The sequence below is a fragment of the Panthera uncia genome, chromosome E1 (genome assembly GCF_023721935.1).
Source record: "Panthera uncia isolate 11264 chromosome E1, Puncia_PCG_1.0, whole genome shotgun sequence".
In the NCBI taxonomy this organism is placed as follows: domain Eukaryota; kingdom Metazoa; phylum Chordata; class Mammalia; order Carnivora; family Felidae; genus Panthera; species Panthera uncia.
Window position 1 is genome coordinate 16562533 of NC_064814.1, and position 18133 is coordinate 16580665.

An 18133-nucleotide genomic window follows, 5' to 3' on the forward strand; every position below is an offset into this window, starting at 1 on the left:
CTGCCAGACAAAGGTCATTGTCAGAATGCCGTTTCCTATCTTTGTGAACACAGGGGTTCATGCTGCCTGTCACAGCTTATGGAAGAGCATGAGGGCACCAAGCAGTCAACATCCAAAGGTCTGACTGAGGGCAACGAGACTTAACATGAGGGTCAGCCTAACCAGCCTTATCCCCTAGGCTTTTTGAAATATTAAAATTGTTTGGACTCCTGTTACTGTCTCCTAGGGTGAGGGGGGTACAGCTAGGTCTAACTAGAAGAAGGCAGAGGAAGAGGAGGGATGACAGCAGAAAGAGAGGCCATTCTGGCATTTTCTACCAGTGACCCTGAAGTCTGAGCCCTTCCCTGTGCTGCACCTGCTGATGTCTGACGGCTGATCACGCCTCAGCAGCTCTTAACTATGAGGGCCCAAGGTAGGCATGGTTGCTGGACAGTTTCTCTGATATCTCAAACACCCTCTTCTTCCAATTGCCCACCCCCATTCCAGCCTACCCTGGCTCTAACATGAGTGAATCCAGTGGCTTTGGACTAGGCCTGAGTCAAATCCTGCCTCTGCACATAGTACCTTAGTGGCCTGGAGAATTCAATTTTCTGAGCCTCCATTTTGACACCTACGAAAGGGTTCTTACAAACCGTCTTAAATTTCTGCAAAGATTAAGTGAGATAATATAGAACTTATAGTATATAGTTTCCTCTCTTTATAAAAAAATGCATCACCTCCCCAAGTCACAGACCGTGACAACAGGAAAGCCAAGCAGAGATCAGCCCCTCACTAGACAGATAGAGGAAAAGGTCCAGAGCAGCTCACTGGTGACAGTTGAACACTCACATCTCCCGTGTCTTCCAGGAACTTTCTCATGGTTTCTGCACCATCGACTTCCCTGGAGCGCAATGAGTTTGCTCACCTGAGGGACTCAGCTTTCCTCAGTTCTGGAAACACAGGCATCATCTCTTTGAACGTCACCCTCCTCCTTTCCAGTCATCTCTTTGGGGACTCTTCCCCGATGCTGCCTGGGGCCATTTTGTCCTCTGTCTCCTAATCCTTGCTCATATTTCTCATCTCTCCCTCTGTCCTGTGTTCCAGGAGATTCCCCAGTTCTGCATCCCAGCCTGCTGCTTAACCTGGCCAGAGCGATTTTCATTGTTCCAACTTAATAACTGTTTTTCATTTTCACATCTCTCTCTCAAATCCCCTGTGTTTTCACAAAAGCCTATTCTTCATGGATTCTATTTTTTCTCTTTTTTACCACTCTAAGATCAGTATTTTTTTAAGTTTTGGCATAATGTACCTCCCATACAATGTGCCATTTTAACCATTTTTAAGCATGCAGCCCAGTGGCATTGAGTGCATTCATATTGTCCTGGCAACCAGCACCACTGTATCTCTCCAAGTCCCTACTTTCAATTCTTTTGAATATGTACCCTAAATTGGAATTGCTGGATTATATGGGAATCCTTTGATTTTTTTGAGGAACCATCATACTCTTTTTCACAGTGGCTGCACCATTTTATATTCCCAGTAGCACTCTACACAGGTCCAGTTTCTCCATGTCTTGGCCAACGGTTGATGTTTGGTAATAGCCATTCTGGCGGTATCTCATGGTTTTGATTTGCATTTCCCTAATAATTAATGATATGGAGCATCTTTTCAAGTGCTTATTACCCATTTGTATATAATCTTTTGAGAGATATCTACTCAGATCCTTTGCCTATCACTGATTTGGGTTGTTTTCTCATTGTTGAGTTTGAGAGTTTTCATGTATTCTAAATATTAACCCTTACCAGATATATAATTTACAAATCTTTTCTCCCATTCTGTGGGTTGCCTTTTTACTCTGTTTCTCGTGTTCTTTGATGCACAAAAGTTTTTAACTTTGATGAAATCCAATTTGTCTGGGGTTTTTGTTATTGCCTGTGCTTTTGGTGTCATATCCAAAATATCATTGTCAAATCTAATGTTGTGAAGCTTTTCCCATATGATTTCTTCAAAGAGTTTTCTGATCTTAGCTCTTATATTTAGGTCTTTAATCTGGTTTGATTTAATCTTTCCATATGGTGTAAAGATCTATATTTTAAGTCCCTTTCAGACTGCAGTTAGACCTGTCCTTCCTCAGGTGTGTCTGTCATTTAGCACAGGCTCTGGAGCCAGAGCATGGGGATGTGAGTCCCACCTCCACTATTTGCTAGCTATGTGACTGTAAGTTCCTCAACCTCTCTGAGCCTCTGTTTCCTAATCTATAAAGTGGGTGTATTGATCACAGTACTTACCTCATGCGTTTTTTGGTGAGGATTCATATACTAAAAGCTCTCAGTGGGTCCCTCGCACCTGGAAAGTGCTCAGAGGGGACTGGTGATCATTATTGATCTTCATGGCACTGCACTCTCTTTGGCACTTGGTAATCCTGACCTATGAGCCATCTTCAGTGGGAACATTCTTCTGCAGGGTCCAATGCACACACCATGTGCATGTGTTCTGAAGATGTCCCTAAAGTCAGTTTCATGGATGCTTCTTGCAGAGCCCCCTTAAAAAGGAAGCCATCTGCTAGCTCCCATCTTGATGGAGGCACAACTTCCACTGTGATCAGCTATGTCCATGCAGACAGCAATGCTGCAGCCCTCTGGGCATGGGTGCCCTCTGATTTCCCACACGGGCCCCCACTCACTGCTGCATGAGCCCTCTTTGTCTCCTCAGCATCTGAAGAGTTCCGTTTCTTGCACTCCATCTCAGCTCTGTATTTTACATTTTAAAAAGCATGATTTTTTTAACCCCAAATAGCCAAAGCAATTTTGAGAAAGAAGAATAAAGCTGGAAGCATCACATTTCCTGTTTTGAAACTATCTTACAAAGCCATAGCAATCAAAACAGAATGGTATCAGCATAAAAATGGACACACAGATCAATGGAACAGTATAGAGAGTACAGAAATAAGCCTGCCCATATATGGTCAGTATATTTAAGACAAACCAAGAATATAAGATGGGAAAAGAATAGTTTTCTTCAATAAATAGTGTTGGGGAAGCTGGGCAGGTGCATGCAAAAGAATGAAACTGGACCCCTACCTTACACCATACAAAAAATTAACTGAAAATGGATTAAAGACTTAAACATAAGGCCAGAAAGCATAGAACTCCTAGAAGATAACTTAGATAGTGAGCTCCTAGACATTGGTGTTGGCAATGATATTTTGGATTTGACACCAAAAACAAAGGCAACAAAAGTAAAAATCAACAGGTGGCAACTACATCAAACTAAAAAGCCCTTACACAGCAAAGGCAATCATCAACAAAATGAAAAGGCAACCTAAAGAATGGGAGAAAATATTTGTAAATTACATATTTGATAAGAAATTAATATACAAAATATATAAAGAGCTCATACAACTCCAAACAAACCAACTAAAAAATGAGCAGAGGAACTGGATAGACATTTTTCCAAAGAAGACATACAGATGGCCAGCAGTCACATGAAATGGTTCTCAACATCTCTAATCATCAGGGAAATGCAAATAAAAACCACAATTAGATATCACCTCATGCCTAGTAGAATGGCCATTATCAACAAGATAAGAAATATCAAGTGTTGGCAAGGATATGGAGAAAGAGAACCCTCGTGCACTGTTGGTGGGAACTTAAATTGTCAGCCGCTACAGAAAACAGTATGGAGGTTCCTCAAAAGGTTAAAAATAGGGGCACCTGGGTGGCTCAGTCAGTTGGGCATCTGACTTCACTCAGGTTGTGATCTCACAGATCGTGAGTTCAAGCCCCACATCAGGCTCTGTGCTGACAGCTCAGAACCTGGAGCCTGCTTTAGATTCTGTGTCTCTCTCTCTACCCCTCCCCTGCTCGTGCTCTGTCTCTCTCTCAAAAGTAAATAAACACTAAAAAAAATCTTAAGTTAAAAGTAGAACTACCATATGATCCAGCAATTTCACTCCTGGGTATTTACAAAGAAAATGAAATCAGTCTTGAAAAGCTATCTGCACCTTCGTGTCCATTGCAACGTGATTTACACTAGCCAAGACATGGAAACAATCTATGTGTCCAATGACAGGTGAATGGATAATGAAAAGGTGGTATACATATACACACCAAAAAACTGAGCTTACAGATACAGGGAACAGATTGGTGGTTGCCAGAAGCAGGAGGTGGGATGGTGGGCAAAAAGATGAAGGTGGGAAAAGGCATAAACTTCTGGTTTATGCCTGGGTGGCTCAGTCGTTTAAGCGTTCGACTCTTGATTTCAGCTCAGGTCATGATCTCACAGTCCATTGGTCAGTCATGAGATCAAGCTCAGAGTTGGTTCCACCCTGGTCATGGGAGCTGCTTAAGATTCCCTCTGTCCCTCTCCCTCTACCCTTTTCCCACTTGCACACATGTGCTTGCTCGCTCTCTCTCTCTCTCAGAAAAAAGTCCTAGTCTGCCCTTCTCTGATTGTGTATACTCTCTCTCTCTCTCTCTTTCTCTCTCTCTAAAAAAAAAAAAAAAGTAACTCCTGGGGATGTGATGTACAGCATGATCACTGTAGTTAACGACAAAATACTATATTTTATCAAGTATGTCCATATGCTTGAAGCAGGAGAACTCACTTGGCCAGCTTAACCAGAAGTGTCATTGATCTTTTTCTTTCTTTGTGTTTTAAATAATTTTGATCATAACATAATCTTTGGAGGGTTATTTGGCCAGTTTCTCTGGTAATGGTGTCAGCTCCTATGAAGGGGTGAAGCATCAGTGAGGCTTTGGGTGCACCTGGGCTGAGCAGAGTAAGTGAAAGGAACATAGGGTGGAGGCAGTGTGAATGTGGACGGAAGTGAGTCTGAGGAAGAAGTCCCAAAGTGAGGCAAGTGGTTTGGTTTCCCCCAGACTAAATGTGTCGGGTTACTGGGGAGTCATCAAAAGCTAGCAGAGAGCTGGAGTCCTGGTAGCTGGTACTCTAACCAGGCTCAGGTACTCAGGGACATGAACCCTGAGTGGAAGGTACCAGCCACACATTCCCACAGCCCTCACAGCCCTCTACCTTCCATGCTTCCTCCTGATTACAAATTCATAGCATCAGGCTATCCCTGGAAAAACAGATATAAGGACAAGGGGAATGGAGGAAGGGTCCTACATACCCCTAGGTATGATTACACATCCTATAAGAGAGGAAAAGGCTAGGGGGACCTGGGTGTCTCAGTCAGTTAAGCATCCGACTCTTGGTTTCGGCTCAGGTCATGATCTCACAGTTCGTGAGTTTGAGCCCCACATCAGGCTCTGCAATGACAGTGCAGAGCTTCCTTGGGATTCTCTCTCTCCCTCTCTCTACCCCTCCCCTGCTCATTCTGTCTCTGTCTCTCTCAAACTATATAAAATAAAATAAAATAAAATAAAATAAAATAAAATAAAATAAAACTTAAAAAGAGAGAGAGAAAGGCCCAAAATGAGAACATAGGAAGTCAAGTCAGAAGAACAGGGAGAGACAACTGTGCTTCCAGAGTCCAGAGGCCCAGAGATGTCACTTTCATACATCGGTCCATCCACCATCCCTCCCACCTTCTCAGAAGTGATGCCAGTCTTTGGAGGGAAAGGGTCTCATCAATCCCTGGCCAAAGTTGGAAGATTGTTCTAATGCCAAGGAAAAGTTACCAACTAGACTAGAACAAGCTCTAGCCCTGCTCTCTTCTTGACTTGACCTCAGTCTCCTCACCTGTAAAACGGGAACAGTTGGATCAGAAGGTGGGTGGGGGCTTTCCAGTTCTAATATTCCATGGCTGACCCTTCAGCCCCTGATGTCACAATATGGAGCTGGACCATGATTGGCCCATAGTCTCAACCAGCTCTGCTGTTCTCTTGGTCATGGGCACAAGATGGACTTGTCATGGACCTTCCCTATTTGTGCTCTTCTGTTATGGGCAGCTCTTGCCATGGCTCAGGACCGAGGGTGATCAGAACTTAGGTGGGGCTGGGACCTGAAGGAGCATGGGAGCAGACAAGGGGACCAGTCGGGGCAGACCCCTCCCAGGACAGCATGATGCCCACCTCCTTCTCCACAGACAAGTTCTGCAATGAGACCGTGGCAAAGATGTTCCTGCAGTTTTATGAGCATACCGCCCAGGTTGTATGGAACCAGTTCATGGAGGCCACCTGGAACTATGTCACCAACATCACCAAGAAAAACCGGGAGGAGATGGTGTGGTACCACCTCAACTGCAACCCCTCCTTCCCTTGCTCTTCTCAGGGATCTCAGGGGGATGGGAAAACCACACCTTCTGCCCCCTGTCCAGAGCTAGAGAAAAGAGGGAATCTCTAAAGTACACGTCAAAGCAGGCTGCAAGCTCTGGGCCTCTTGGTAGCCCCAAAAAGCTCTCTGGGCAAGAATCTCTTGTTTTTTTCCCCTTGTACATATCACCTCCTTGCTTTTAGGGACTCAGGCTCCTTCCGTTCTCCCTTTTTAGCAACTCTTTAGTGATTCTGAACTGTTAAAGTGGGTTTCAGGAGGAGGTTGGGGGGCTGGGGTCCTTGCTCTCTCTAACTTTCCCAAGACAAATATGGTGACCCTCATTCCAGCTGCACAAAGACTCAGAGAGGTCCCAGAACATGCCGTACTTTGGCACTTGGGCCCGCCTGTTTAAGATCTCCAGGTTCCAGGACCCGGCCATGAAGCGCATGCTGAGTAAGCTGCAGAACATAGACAAGGCAGCCCTGCCCCAGGACGAGTTCCAGGAGGTGATGGATGGAGCCCCCATGTCTCCAGGCATATGCTCCCCACCCCAGGGGTGGGTGGGCTGGCCAGGTGGGAAGCCAGAGAGTCTGGGTAGGGGGGAGGTTGTCAGGAAGGACCATGAGCTTCCTCTGGGGGAGGAAAGCAGAGGCTGAAGGGAAGATGCCTCAGATAGGCCTGCCCCTCCCAGCTGGAGGGGTTAGCGCTGGGGGTGGGCCCAGGGGCACAGGCCTGCCCTAGGTGACACCTGCCCCCCCAGTACAACATACTTCTGGCCTACATGGAGACGACATACAGCATGGCCCAGGTGTGCCTGAATGAGGGACCCTGCCTACCCCTGGAGCCTGGTGAGCACCCAAACACTGCCCTGTCCATCCCCAGAGTCTCTAGTATCAGCCCTTTCCACAAGCCTACCCTGACCCCCCGTTGTCTTCCATGCCCCAGGTGTACTCACTTTTGAGGAGTGGAGGGTCTGCCTAAGGCAGGTAAGGGCAGAGGGCAGGCAGGAGTGGGGGGGGGGCTGTCCCACCTTGGCTCCTTTTCTGGGTATAGACCTTGAAGAAGTCATGGCCACCTCCTGGGACGAGAAGGAGCTGCTGTGGGCCTGGCAGGGCTGGCGGGATGCTGTGGGTCATCAGCTCTGCATCACCTTCGAGCGCTATGTGCAGCTCAGCAACAGGACTGCAAAGCTCAACGGTGAGGCCCCCAGCCCCCCACCTGGCCAGCCCAGCCCATGCAGATGGCACACTGCACAGGTCCCAGGGCAGTTCCTGGGAAGGGCGAAGCAGAGTCTGCTGGGGGTAAAGGCAGTAGTAGGACCTTGAGATGGGGAACCTGAACCCTGCCCCTGGGTGCTTGCTGGGGGAAGCAAAGGTGGTTCATTCACCATTGGTCCACAAACATCACTTGAGCACCTACTGTGTGCCAGGTCCTGGAGAGGTTCTAAGGATGCATAGGTGAAAAGACAGAAAGGAGCTTGCCCTCCTAGGTAGGGCTTACAGTCTGAGAGACAGACAAGATTTGTGCAAACGCACATCTCAGGACAAGTGCTAAGAGAGAAAAGAGAAGGCCTGGAGACACTTCCCCACGATGGGACAAACCAGTGTTTGGGAGGATCCAGAAGGAGCCAGGGTGGCCTGAGGGCTTGGACATGTGGGGCTCAAGATGGGTGCCAAGACCAGGGCCTTATCCAGGTCCTCTCCAACCAGGCATGGTGAGAAGCATGGAGTGTGTATTTTGTTAAATGTTTTTCCACCCCTGATCTTATCCAATCAGAACAGTGACCTTGGGGGGCACATTTCCCATTTGGCAGATGAAGACCCTGAGGACCAGGGAGGCCAAGTGGCTTCCCCAGAAAGTTCCTGGGTCTCCTGCCTGCCAGGCCAGGGCTGAAGGAAGGGCAGGCAGTGAGTGCTTCTGAGCCCCCTCTCCTGTCCTAGGTTACAAAGACATGGGGGCCTTGTGGCGGTCCAAGAGTCTGACACCCTGGAACACGACCTGGAGCAGATTTACCGGGAGCTGCAGCCACTCTACCTAAACCTGCACACATACATGTGCCGGGCCCTGCACCGCCACTACGGGTCAGAGCTTATCAACCCGAGGGGACCCATCCCTGCCCACCTCCTGAGTAACGCCCTAGCTGGTAGCAGAGTGGGGTGGGCAGAGTAGGCCTCCAAGCTGGCACTCAGTAAAGGGAGAGACAGTGTCCTGCCTCCTCTGAGCCCCTCCTCTCCTTCCAGGGAACATGTGGGCTCAGTTCTGGGTCAACATCTTAGACCTGGTCCTGCCCTTCCCAAAGAAGCCTCTTGAGGACATCACAAAAATCATGAAAAGCCAGGTCAGTGCTCAGTGTCCATCTGACCCTGCCAGCTCCACACCCTCGGGCTGAGCCCTATGTATCCCCTCTTCCACACAGCACTGGAAGCCCTCAAAAATGTTCGAAGGGGCTGAAAAATTCTTCACCTCCCTGGGGCTGCTTTCCACCCCTCCCAACTTCTGGAAAACTTCAATGATGGAAAGGCCAACTGATGGGCGAGAGGTGGAGTGCCACGCCTCTGCCTGGGACTTCTACAACGGCAAGGACGTCAGGTCTCACGGGGCACCAGCACTGCCCTCCTGTCCCTCCCTCACTCTTCCTCCACTGGTTCCACTCTCCACCTACCCGCCTGTCTTAGGAGGCGGGCAAGGGTGGGCAGGGCCGGAGCCAGGCAGCAGAGGGGGATGTGAGCTGGCAACATGAGCGAGGGGGACCTGGAGTGAGAAAGGACAGTACCCAAGACCCTGCTGGTCTCTAGCCCATCTGCCCCAGTCCCTTAAGGGAGTCTGAATGGAGAAATCTCCCCTTCTCCCAGGGCCTCCCTATGCTCCTTGACCCCTGCCCTTTAACCCTAGGGTAAAGAAGTGCACCGAGGTGACCATAGAAGACCTGCTCTCCATCTTCCACCAGATGGGCCATATCCAGTACTTCTTGCAGTACAAGAACCTCTCTGTGATCTTCCGTGCAGGAGCCAACCCAGCCTTTGAAGAGGCCGTGGGGTCGATGGTCACCCTCTCGGCCTCCTCCCACAAATACCTGCTCAACAGAGGCCTGCTCAGCCACCAGCACCAGGACTCAGGTGATGGGGGCCAAGAGGACCATAGCAGGGCATCTGAGCCTGAGGCTGCAGCCAAGGCTCTCTGGGCAAGGCTGAAGGGAGGGAGAACCAGGAGCCACCAGCTGACTGCCTCACCTTCCCCAGAGGAGGAGGTCAATTTCCTGATGGGCATCGCCCTGGAGAAGATCGCCTTTATCCCCTTTGCCTACCTGATGGACCTGTTTCGCTGGAAGGTCTTTGATGGCACCATCCGGAAGGACGTCTACAACCAGGAGTGGTGGAACTTGAGGTGGGGAGGACAGCTGCCCTGGGCTCTCTGCCCCCTCCCACCCCTGCTGCGGGCGGGGCTTTCCAGTCAGCCTTAAGGGCACTGCCCATTGCCAGAGGATGCTGCTGCCTCTCTTCAGAGGGCAGAGCTAGGGTGTGCCACACTGGTGACCGGGGGGGCCCCTGGGGAGGCCCTGGGGTGGTATTGGCTGTTTGCTATCACCTGATAAAAATACCCCTACTGAAGTGGATAGGGCCAGCACCTGCAATTATGGGACCTCACATTGAATCTGGCACTGGCACTGAGCACACCTCTTAACCTCTCTAGGGACCCTGGCAGTGGCCCTGCCTGCTCCTGGGTAGCTGGGAAGCTCACACAGGGGTGCGCCTGGGCTCCTCCAAGAACAAAACATTGACCACCAGGCAGACCCACCTGCTTCTCCTCTCCCTTCCTATTCTCACCAGTAGCACTGGCAGAAGAGTGTTTGGTGACCTGAGCTCTTTCTCCCCCATGGAAAAAGTCCCCATGGGAGAGAGGCAAGCCCACTGCCCCCTTTCCTGCTGCTCTAACACACTCTCACAACTACCTCTGGTTTAGCATCCTCAGGCATGTCCAAGGTCAGAACTGGTTACCAAAAGAGCTCACCAGCAGTCAGGCAGCACCACTCTTGAGGGAGGGGCATCCATGTCGCATCCTATCACCAACAACTGGCTGACTGGATAATGAATGCCCATGGCCCAGCTTCTCCATATCCACCAGGCCTCAGACTGACCTGCTTGAGTCTGCTGGCCACAGCATGGTTTGGGGTTACCAGGAAGCAGCTGCCAGCTCTGAACCAGGCCTCTTATGTTTCTTTGAACTTGTACAGCATCCCATGATCCTTCACTGGAGAAGAATCTGTGACCAGCCCGTGGTCACACAGCAACTCAGGGGTGGAAAAGTTGGGTGCTCCTCTCTCTGTCCACTCATCCTCCCACTGCCATCCCAAATTCAAGCCCAGGTCTCAATGGTGGGGTTGGCAGAGTCTTGACCTTGTACTTCTCCAAGGGCAACCCCCACAAGCCATCTGAGGTGCCTGCAGGGGTCCTTTTCCTCTCTTGGCCAACTATAACCACCACCACCTATGATGGAAACCAAGGGTAAAGGGAGAGAGGTGACAACTTCCTGGCCCTGAATAAGGAAGCCTCTGTCAACTGGGAGGGGAGCCTCCTGGCTCTATGTTGGTCCCAGAGGATGGCTCAGGGCAACCAGTGAGCCAACAATGAAACAACCAGAACTTTTCATAGGCTTTGTCTCATCCCACAGATGGATCATTTTATCCCCATCTTACAGACAACAAGACTCAGTGACAATCAGTAACTTTCCCACAGTTGCACAGCTCAGAGGGGCAAGGTCAGATCTGAATTTGAAAGTTAATGGGATCTGCCAGGGACTAGTTCTGTGATCTCCCACCAGTTCCCTGACCTCTAAACTTTGGTCTTCTCATCTGTAAAATGGGAATAACAGCAGCACCACATTGCAGAGATGCTATTCTGTTTTCTTCTTGGCACTTCTTACCAGATGAAGTGACCTTGTTGGTCTATAACCATCCCCATCATTAGGATGCAAGAAAGACCTTGAGTAGCCCATTCCCTCCCATGTCCCTAGAATTGGGACAATGTTGAGTGAATCTGTGTGAAGAGCTTAGCATGGTTCCTAGCACAGAGGAAGTCAATGTTAACTACTGTTATTATTTTATTCTGATTCCCAATTCCCAATCCCATGTGTTTTCAACTCATTTATTTAATCTATAAAGATTCAGTAAGTGTCCTGTGCCCACCACTTTTGATAGAGGTGCACGTGCTTCCAAAGGAAAAGTCTCTGAGAACCCAACTGCGTGGTACCAGCCCCCTGTCCTCCCCAACAGGTTGAAGTACCAGGGCCTGTGCCCCCCCATCCCTCAGACAGAGGATTACTTTGATCCTGGTGCCAAGTTCCACATTTCTGCCAGCATGCCCTACATACGATAACAGTCTGGGCCCTGCCAGCAGAACCAGCTCTAGGACTTGGGGACTGGGGGCATGGGAACTAGGCTGAGGATTTCCAGGAAGGCCCTAGATCCAAATGTTCCCCTGTTCCCCTGCCCACCTCTTCCAATGAGTTGTGCAGCGTCTTGGGGGCCACACCCTGGACTCTTGGGCTTTCAGAGCAGATCCCGTGTGGAGGCAGCACTGATGGGAATATTCTAAAGCATCTCTACTGTCCCCAAGAGGAGGGCAGGAAAGAAGGAGGTAAGGGTTTGTTCAGGAGGCTAAGAAGGGTATATTCCAAGGCCAATCTGAGGTGGGACCTTGGCAAAGGAGCCTCCACCCAGCAAGGTTGGGCGCTGGCCGGGCCCTCAGACCACTGCACGTCAGAGCTGCTAGGCTCCAAATGGCTCTGGGCTTCCCATCCCTGACACCAGCTCCCAAGCCTGCCCTTTCGTCCCTCTCCCCAGGTACTTCATCAGCCTAGTACTCCAGTTCCAGTTCCACGACGCTCTGGCCTCAGGCCATGTGGGCCCATTGCACCGATGTGACAGCTATAACTCCAAGATAGCTGAGAAGCTCCTGGAGTGAGTGCTCTCCTCCCTCACAAAGCTCCCTGATTTGTTCTCAGCTGCCTGCCCCTTGCTGGAATCCTGCCCATGGCTCCCTCTCCTCAATAGACCACCGTGGGCACCCTGAGCAGAGCCTCATTGACCTTTTAGTTTAGTGGAAGTTCTTCCTCGTGTCAGACTCCAGTCTCTCCTCTAGAAATCGAAGCCCATTTCCTTGTGTGTAGCCTCTCCTGGTCAGAGAGACTATTTGTCCCCTCCTTCTCTCTCTCTCTCTCTCTCTCTCTCTCACACACACACACACACACACACACTTACGCACACTCACTACCATACATTCCTTCACCCATGTGTGCACCTGTGCACGCACGCACACATGCACACACTCACATATGCCAATAAATCAAACTGTCTCAGATGGGAAGCCAGTACTGGAGTCCTGCCTCAATCTTCAGTCCTCCATCCAAATGTGCTTATCTTTTCTGCACAAGGTGCTCACCGATCTTCAGCAGCATTTGATGCACTCTTGGGTGTACTCTGCTTTTCCCATCTCTTCTTGGAGGTGCTTGGATCCGGCTCGCAGGCTGATCCAGGTTGCTTTCACGCCAACCTTTGTGATGCTCTGGTCAGCTTGTGGTCCATTTTGACTCCCTAGCCCCAATCTTTTTTTCTGCACTTAGTATCGAGCCCATGGTTTCCATTCCTGCCTCTGTGGAGTTGGTTTTGGTCCTGAAACAAACCTGGAAGAATGGGACGCTGACCTGATGGTGGGAAGCCTTGACTAGTACCAGCTGGGCTCTCTGAGGAGTGCTCTTACAAGGTTTCACGTTAGCAGTTCATAACTTGCAAAGTGGGCATGATTAGCCACATTTCACAAATAATGAAACTCAAACTAAGAGAGATATTGTGATTGCACATCATTCATCTAGCAAGTGACAAAATCCTGCTTTGAGTGCTGAACTGATTCTAGAACACGTCATCATTCACACTGTTGCCTCTAAGAATCAAGGGATACAGGTCTGGTGAGGTTAGACCTAGGTCTGCTGGTTCCACAATCAGGGCTTCAACCACTTAGATGCAGAGCCCACCCACTGATATGGTCTTTTCCCCACCAATTTTTCTACCCAGTTTAGTGGGTCCATTTCCCCGATTGGTCAAGGTCACCTTGAATTTTATTCCTGTCTCCCAGAGGATTAACATAGCCACATAATTTAGTCTCCTTTGCAAATTTAATGAGCATATTTGTGATCCCACTGTGCAGTTTGTCAGTAACCACTAGACCAGATGGAGTTGCAGGACTGATCTCCTGGCTTGGCTCCCAGGGAGTGCTGCACCTTCCATGCCGATTATCAACCTAGTCTGTTTGCTTTTCTATCTTTTCACACTACAGGGGTTTATGGTAGCCAACTGCCCATGTTTGAGCTTTTCTGAATGTGTGGAACATAAGGGCCCTCTCTGCTCTCTGCATTCATGTCTCTGGTTGCCCAACACTTATTCACTCAGCAAGTATTTACTTGTGCACATGCCAACCAGCTTGGGCAATGGGCCACAGGATAAACCAATAACAATAACACAAGAAAGGAGATGGTGCAGTAGGAAAGGGCTTTAGTGAATATGCAAAGAAGGTGAGGAGGTCATGCCCAGGGACCAAGGATGGATCTCTGTCCCCAAAAGCAGGAGTGCAAGAAATAACAGACATTGTTTTCTACACATCAACTCACTTTTAACTCTGAGCCTTCATTCCACTTAATTGGTGGGAAATTTGACCTCATTCTCACCACCATCTCCTCCCCACCCAGGGCACACAAAGCTCCCAGGATCTGACTTGGCACCAAAACATGTAGAGGTCCTGCCAGCCATCACTGGTCATTACTCACCCGTCCTCACACATTGCCATCCAGACCCCTCCCTGGCCAGGGAAGACCCTAAGTTCCAGGTTTAGGACTTTGAATGCTATCTTCTGGGGAGAGGGTGGAGGGGAGGACTCTGAGAAAGTGGGATGTCATGAGCTCTGGGGACTTGAGAGAGCAGCAGAGTGAATATAGGTTGTGGGGGGGGGTGGGTGAGTGCTTGCAGAGGAGAAGGGGGAGGGCAAGATTCTTGGCTGCTCTTTTACCTAATATATCTTAGAACTTGACTCATCTTCCTATATGTGATTGCTCTGGGTTGGATCTGCTGGGAATGGAAAGTTGAAGTGGACTTGGTCCAAGTTCCCAAAGCCCTTGCCTCATCCGGCCAACCATGATAGGCCTGACCTTGTCCAATGGACTCATTGCTGCGACCTTGGAGATGAGCGTCAAGAAGTGCTCAGCTGCCATCTTTGCAGGTCTCATGTGCTGGCCACATTGGCCGTGAGCCGGGCTTTGGTCAAACCTCTTGCTCCACTGAGCCTGAAGGACTATTTCTAAATAGGTAGATTTTCAATGGTCCAAACTTTCTCCCCATCAGGTCCCTTCTTTTTTCCCAGGACCCAGCATCTGATATAATCTTACCTAAAGTTAGTTGTGGGATTTTGTTTTGTTTTATTTTGTTTTTCTTTTCATCTTGATGACTTTCCTCCTGCATTTCTCTAGGATCTTAACTACATTTTCCCCCACGGGTTTCTGTCAAGGATCCACTAAACTTTAGTTTCCCCTCATTCTTTCTCAGTTGTTTATTAAGTGATGTGTATAAGTCTTTGCATGCTACAAAGCCCTTTTTCACTGCCATTATGTGACTTAATCCTCACCACAGTGAAGGGTGGATATTAAAAGGGCACATTTTGCTGATGAAGAAACTGAGGCTAAGAGCAGTTGAGTCAATTATCTAAGGTCATGTGGCCCATAAGTAACACTGATGAGTCTTAAACCTGGGTCCTGTTAGTCTAGACTCCACAGTCTGACTTATGGGCTTCTAGACCCCATCTCTCTCGTGGCCAGCTGGGGACACAGGTTAAGAAGGATCAATGTATGCCTATCACTGCCTTCACAGGGGCTCTGGGGTGGAGAAGCCCAGAGCTTTGGCTTCAGCACACTCTGTACCTCCACCATGAGTGTGGGGCCAAGCCTAAGGCTGGTCCCCCTGCCACCAAACACTGCATGTGCTTTGAGACACAGCTGACATTAGTGCAGCGCTGCAGGAAGGACACAGAGCACACTCCATGCTCTAGATCTCCCTAATCCTCCCAAACACTCCCTGTGAGACTAGAAAGGGCTGAAGAGCTGCCCCTCCCTACTGACACTGAGCACCTCATGGGAAACAGTGTTTCAAGACTTTATGCCTGTTTGAGTCCAGAATAATAGTCACCACAGTAGTGGTAATAATAATAATAATAATAATCAGCTAACATGTATTGCCTGCCTACTATGCTCCCAGAATTGTGTTTATTTAATCAGCATACCAACCCTAGGAGGTACATACTGTTATTATCTCCATTTTATGAGTATGGAAACTGAGACTCAGAAAGGTTATGTTACTTGTCCAAAGTCCCACAGGATTCAAACTCAGGTTGTTCTTATTTCAGAACTTGTTATTTTATCCACTGCTCTGAGCTCTATGGGAAGAGTCTGGCTAGCAAAGCCATACAGCCAGGGTTGGGCACACTGAGGGGTCCCAGCAGCACCAGCTGATGCCCCCACACAGCCTCACAGCTGTATCTACTCTCCCAGGGATGTCCTAAAGCTGGGCTCAAGCAAGCCCTGGCCAGAAGTCTTGCAGAAGATAACCGGGCAGGCCAAAGTGTCTGCAAAGGCCCTCATGACTTACTTCAAGCCCCTCTTGAACTGGCTGGTCACTGAGAATGTGCGGCAGGGGGAGATCCTGGGCTGGCCAGACTTCAGCTGTACCTTTGAAGGTTTGATAATCTGGCCCTGGTGCCAGCTCTGGTCCAGCCCCAAGCCCTACCCTAGCCTGCCCTGGGCCAGTCCCTACCCCAATCCAGCCTTAACCCCTAGCCTATCTATGACCTGGCTTGAACAAGCACAGCATTGTTGCTGCATGACCCTGTCTGCATCTGATGCAGCTTTGGCCAAGACCACAGCCCCATGGCCCAGCCACTGGCTCAGTTGCTTCCTTGCATACTGTTCAGCTAGACTGCCAGGTAGGCATCTGAGCACAAGGTGGACTTCTTTCCTCCCGACCCTTGCACAGAGCCATCACTGGGCACCATGGGGGCATAGCCCTATCTGTGCCCATCTCCTCCTTTCCCTTCTACTCCTCCTCACCCTCCTTCCAGGGCAATGCCTTCACCTATGGCTGGGAAGGTAGGTGTCTGAGGCTGAGGGAGGAGGCCAGTGGCAGTCAGGTGCTCTGATTTCCACAGGGCACCCCAGGGCTCCCTCCCTCATTCTACCTGCTCCGCAAGACTCCCGTGTCTTCCACAGAGAAAGACACAGACAAGGTGACATTTCTGAGTCTGGAGCTGGACGCTGACCAGGCCAAATTTGGGCAGTGGGTGCTGCTGGCCCTCAGCTTTGTCATGTTCCTGGTGGCCCTACTGCTGGCCTGCAGGCTGTACTCCCTGGAAAAAAGGTCATTGTCCCAGAACACCAAGGCACAGAACACCGGTTCACAGGACTCCAGTGCACTCAAGACATAGCCCAAGGCCTACTTCCTGGGGATAGCCATGGAGCCCTGCCTGGTTGCCAAAAGACAGTGGATCCTGCTGGGCCTCTGCCTCATCCTGACGCTGTGCTCAATCAGCCTGATCATTCAAATTCTCACACAGCACAACAGGAAGCCTCTGTGGATGAGAGCTGAATGGTGGAGCTGGGACTAGACACCAGTACAACTGGTAAGGCTGGAGGGCAGGAGGAGGGTGGCCAAGGCAGAGAGCACTGGGGGGGTTAGGGAGGAGACAGCTTGCATGCATAGTGTCCAACTGCAATTGGGTGCAGCTGTGGCAGATCTGGGTACATGGAGGTTTGTAATTGTGTGTATGGAATTCATGTATGTGAAGCCATGTGTACAGGCTACTGACTCTTTGTGATTCCATGTATGTCCTGGATTCCAGACCAACTTCCTTCCCCTAGGGGCTCAGGAACCATGGTTTCAGTGAGCCCAGTGACTGTGTCCCTCCAATTCAGCCACCACCCCAATTCATGTCCCAAACTGTTCTTCGCATAGCCTTGTTTTCTTCAGGAGCCCAACTGTGGGGCTGGGCCAGGACTGCAGTGTCCAAGGAATGTCCTCTCTGGCTAGAAACAGGACACTGCTTCAGTCCCCTTATAAAATGTATTCAAGTAAAACTGGACATTCTGTACAAATCACTGGTGCCCGGTTCTTGAGCACTGTGCTCTGTATGCTATATCCAGCATATCTTTCTGCTGATCCTCTGGCCTACCCTGTGTTGGGCTGCATAATCCAGCCCCAAAAGCTGCTTGTCGGCTGCCTGAGATGCAAACTGCCCCACAGCCCTCCCTGCCCCAGTCCAGACCTTCCCAAATGGAGACAGTGGGTAGCTGGGCACCAAGCCAGGCTTGATTAATGATTGACTTCTTTAATATTTAAACAAAGCTCATCTCCAGCCACTCCACTCCAGAGATGGCCTTGTTCAACACACACACCTGCTGCCTGGCCTGTTGCCCTGGGGACCGATCATAGGGCAAACAACACCTTTCCAGGCTCAGTGGGGGAGGGGGAAATGGGATGGAGAGGGCTGTAGGAAGACATTTGGGAAATGGGTACTCTAGGGACAAGTTTAGGACAAACTTGAGAAAAGAGAGAGAAGGCCTCTGCTCCTTCCCTTTCTAGACCTTCTTTCCATTCTGGGTCTACCCACCATGGGGATGCCACATCCAATATATGCCACATCCAATATAACACAGTCCAACTGCATTGGATGGAGGCCCCAAGGAGCTCTTGGAGTGGCTAAAAATTAGTGCCTGTCAGTCATTAGGGGAGCCTTGAGGCAGGTAGTAGCATAGCCAGTAACCAAAGAGAAGTGACACTAGTAGTTGAGGCAACTCAACTACAGTTGAGTTGGTGAGAGGGTGGCCAAAAGATGAGACTGGCTCTCTCTAG

At 49.7% G+C, this 18133-nt stretch overlaps 1 protein-coding gene across 1 annotated transcript; it reads left to right on the top strand.

The window, feature by feature from the left end:
* Positions 1-5728: 5728 nt before the first annotated feature.
* LOC125926662 (angiotensin-converting enzyme-like protein Ace3) lies at positions 5729-17376 on the top strand. The gene is given in 15 exon segments (XM_049636323.1): positions 5729-5931; positions 6029-6165; positions 6543-6701; positions 6956-7043; positions 7249-7392; positions 8136-8165; positions 8168-8323; positions 8436-8533; positions 8612-8784; positions 9088-9311; positions 9435-9579; positions 11465-11569; positions 12035-12151; positions 15781-15965; positions 16495-17376. Coding segments are annotated over 15 exon segments (2313 nt in total). The 5' UTR covers positions 5729-5774; the 3' UTR covers positions 16890-17376.
* Positions 17377-18133: the final 757 nt, after the last annotated feature.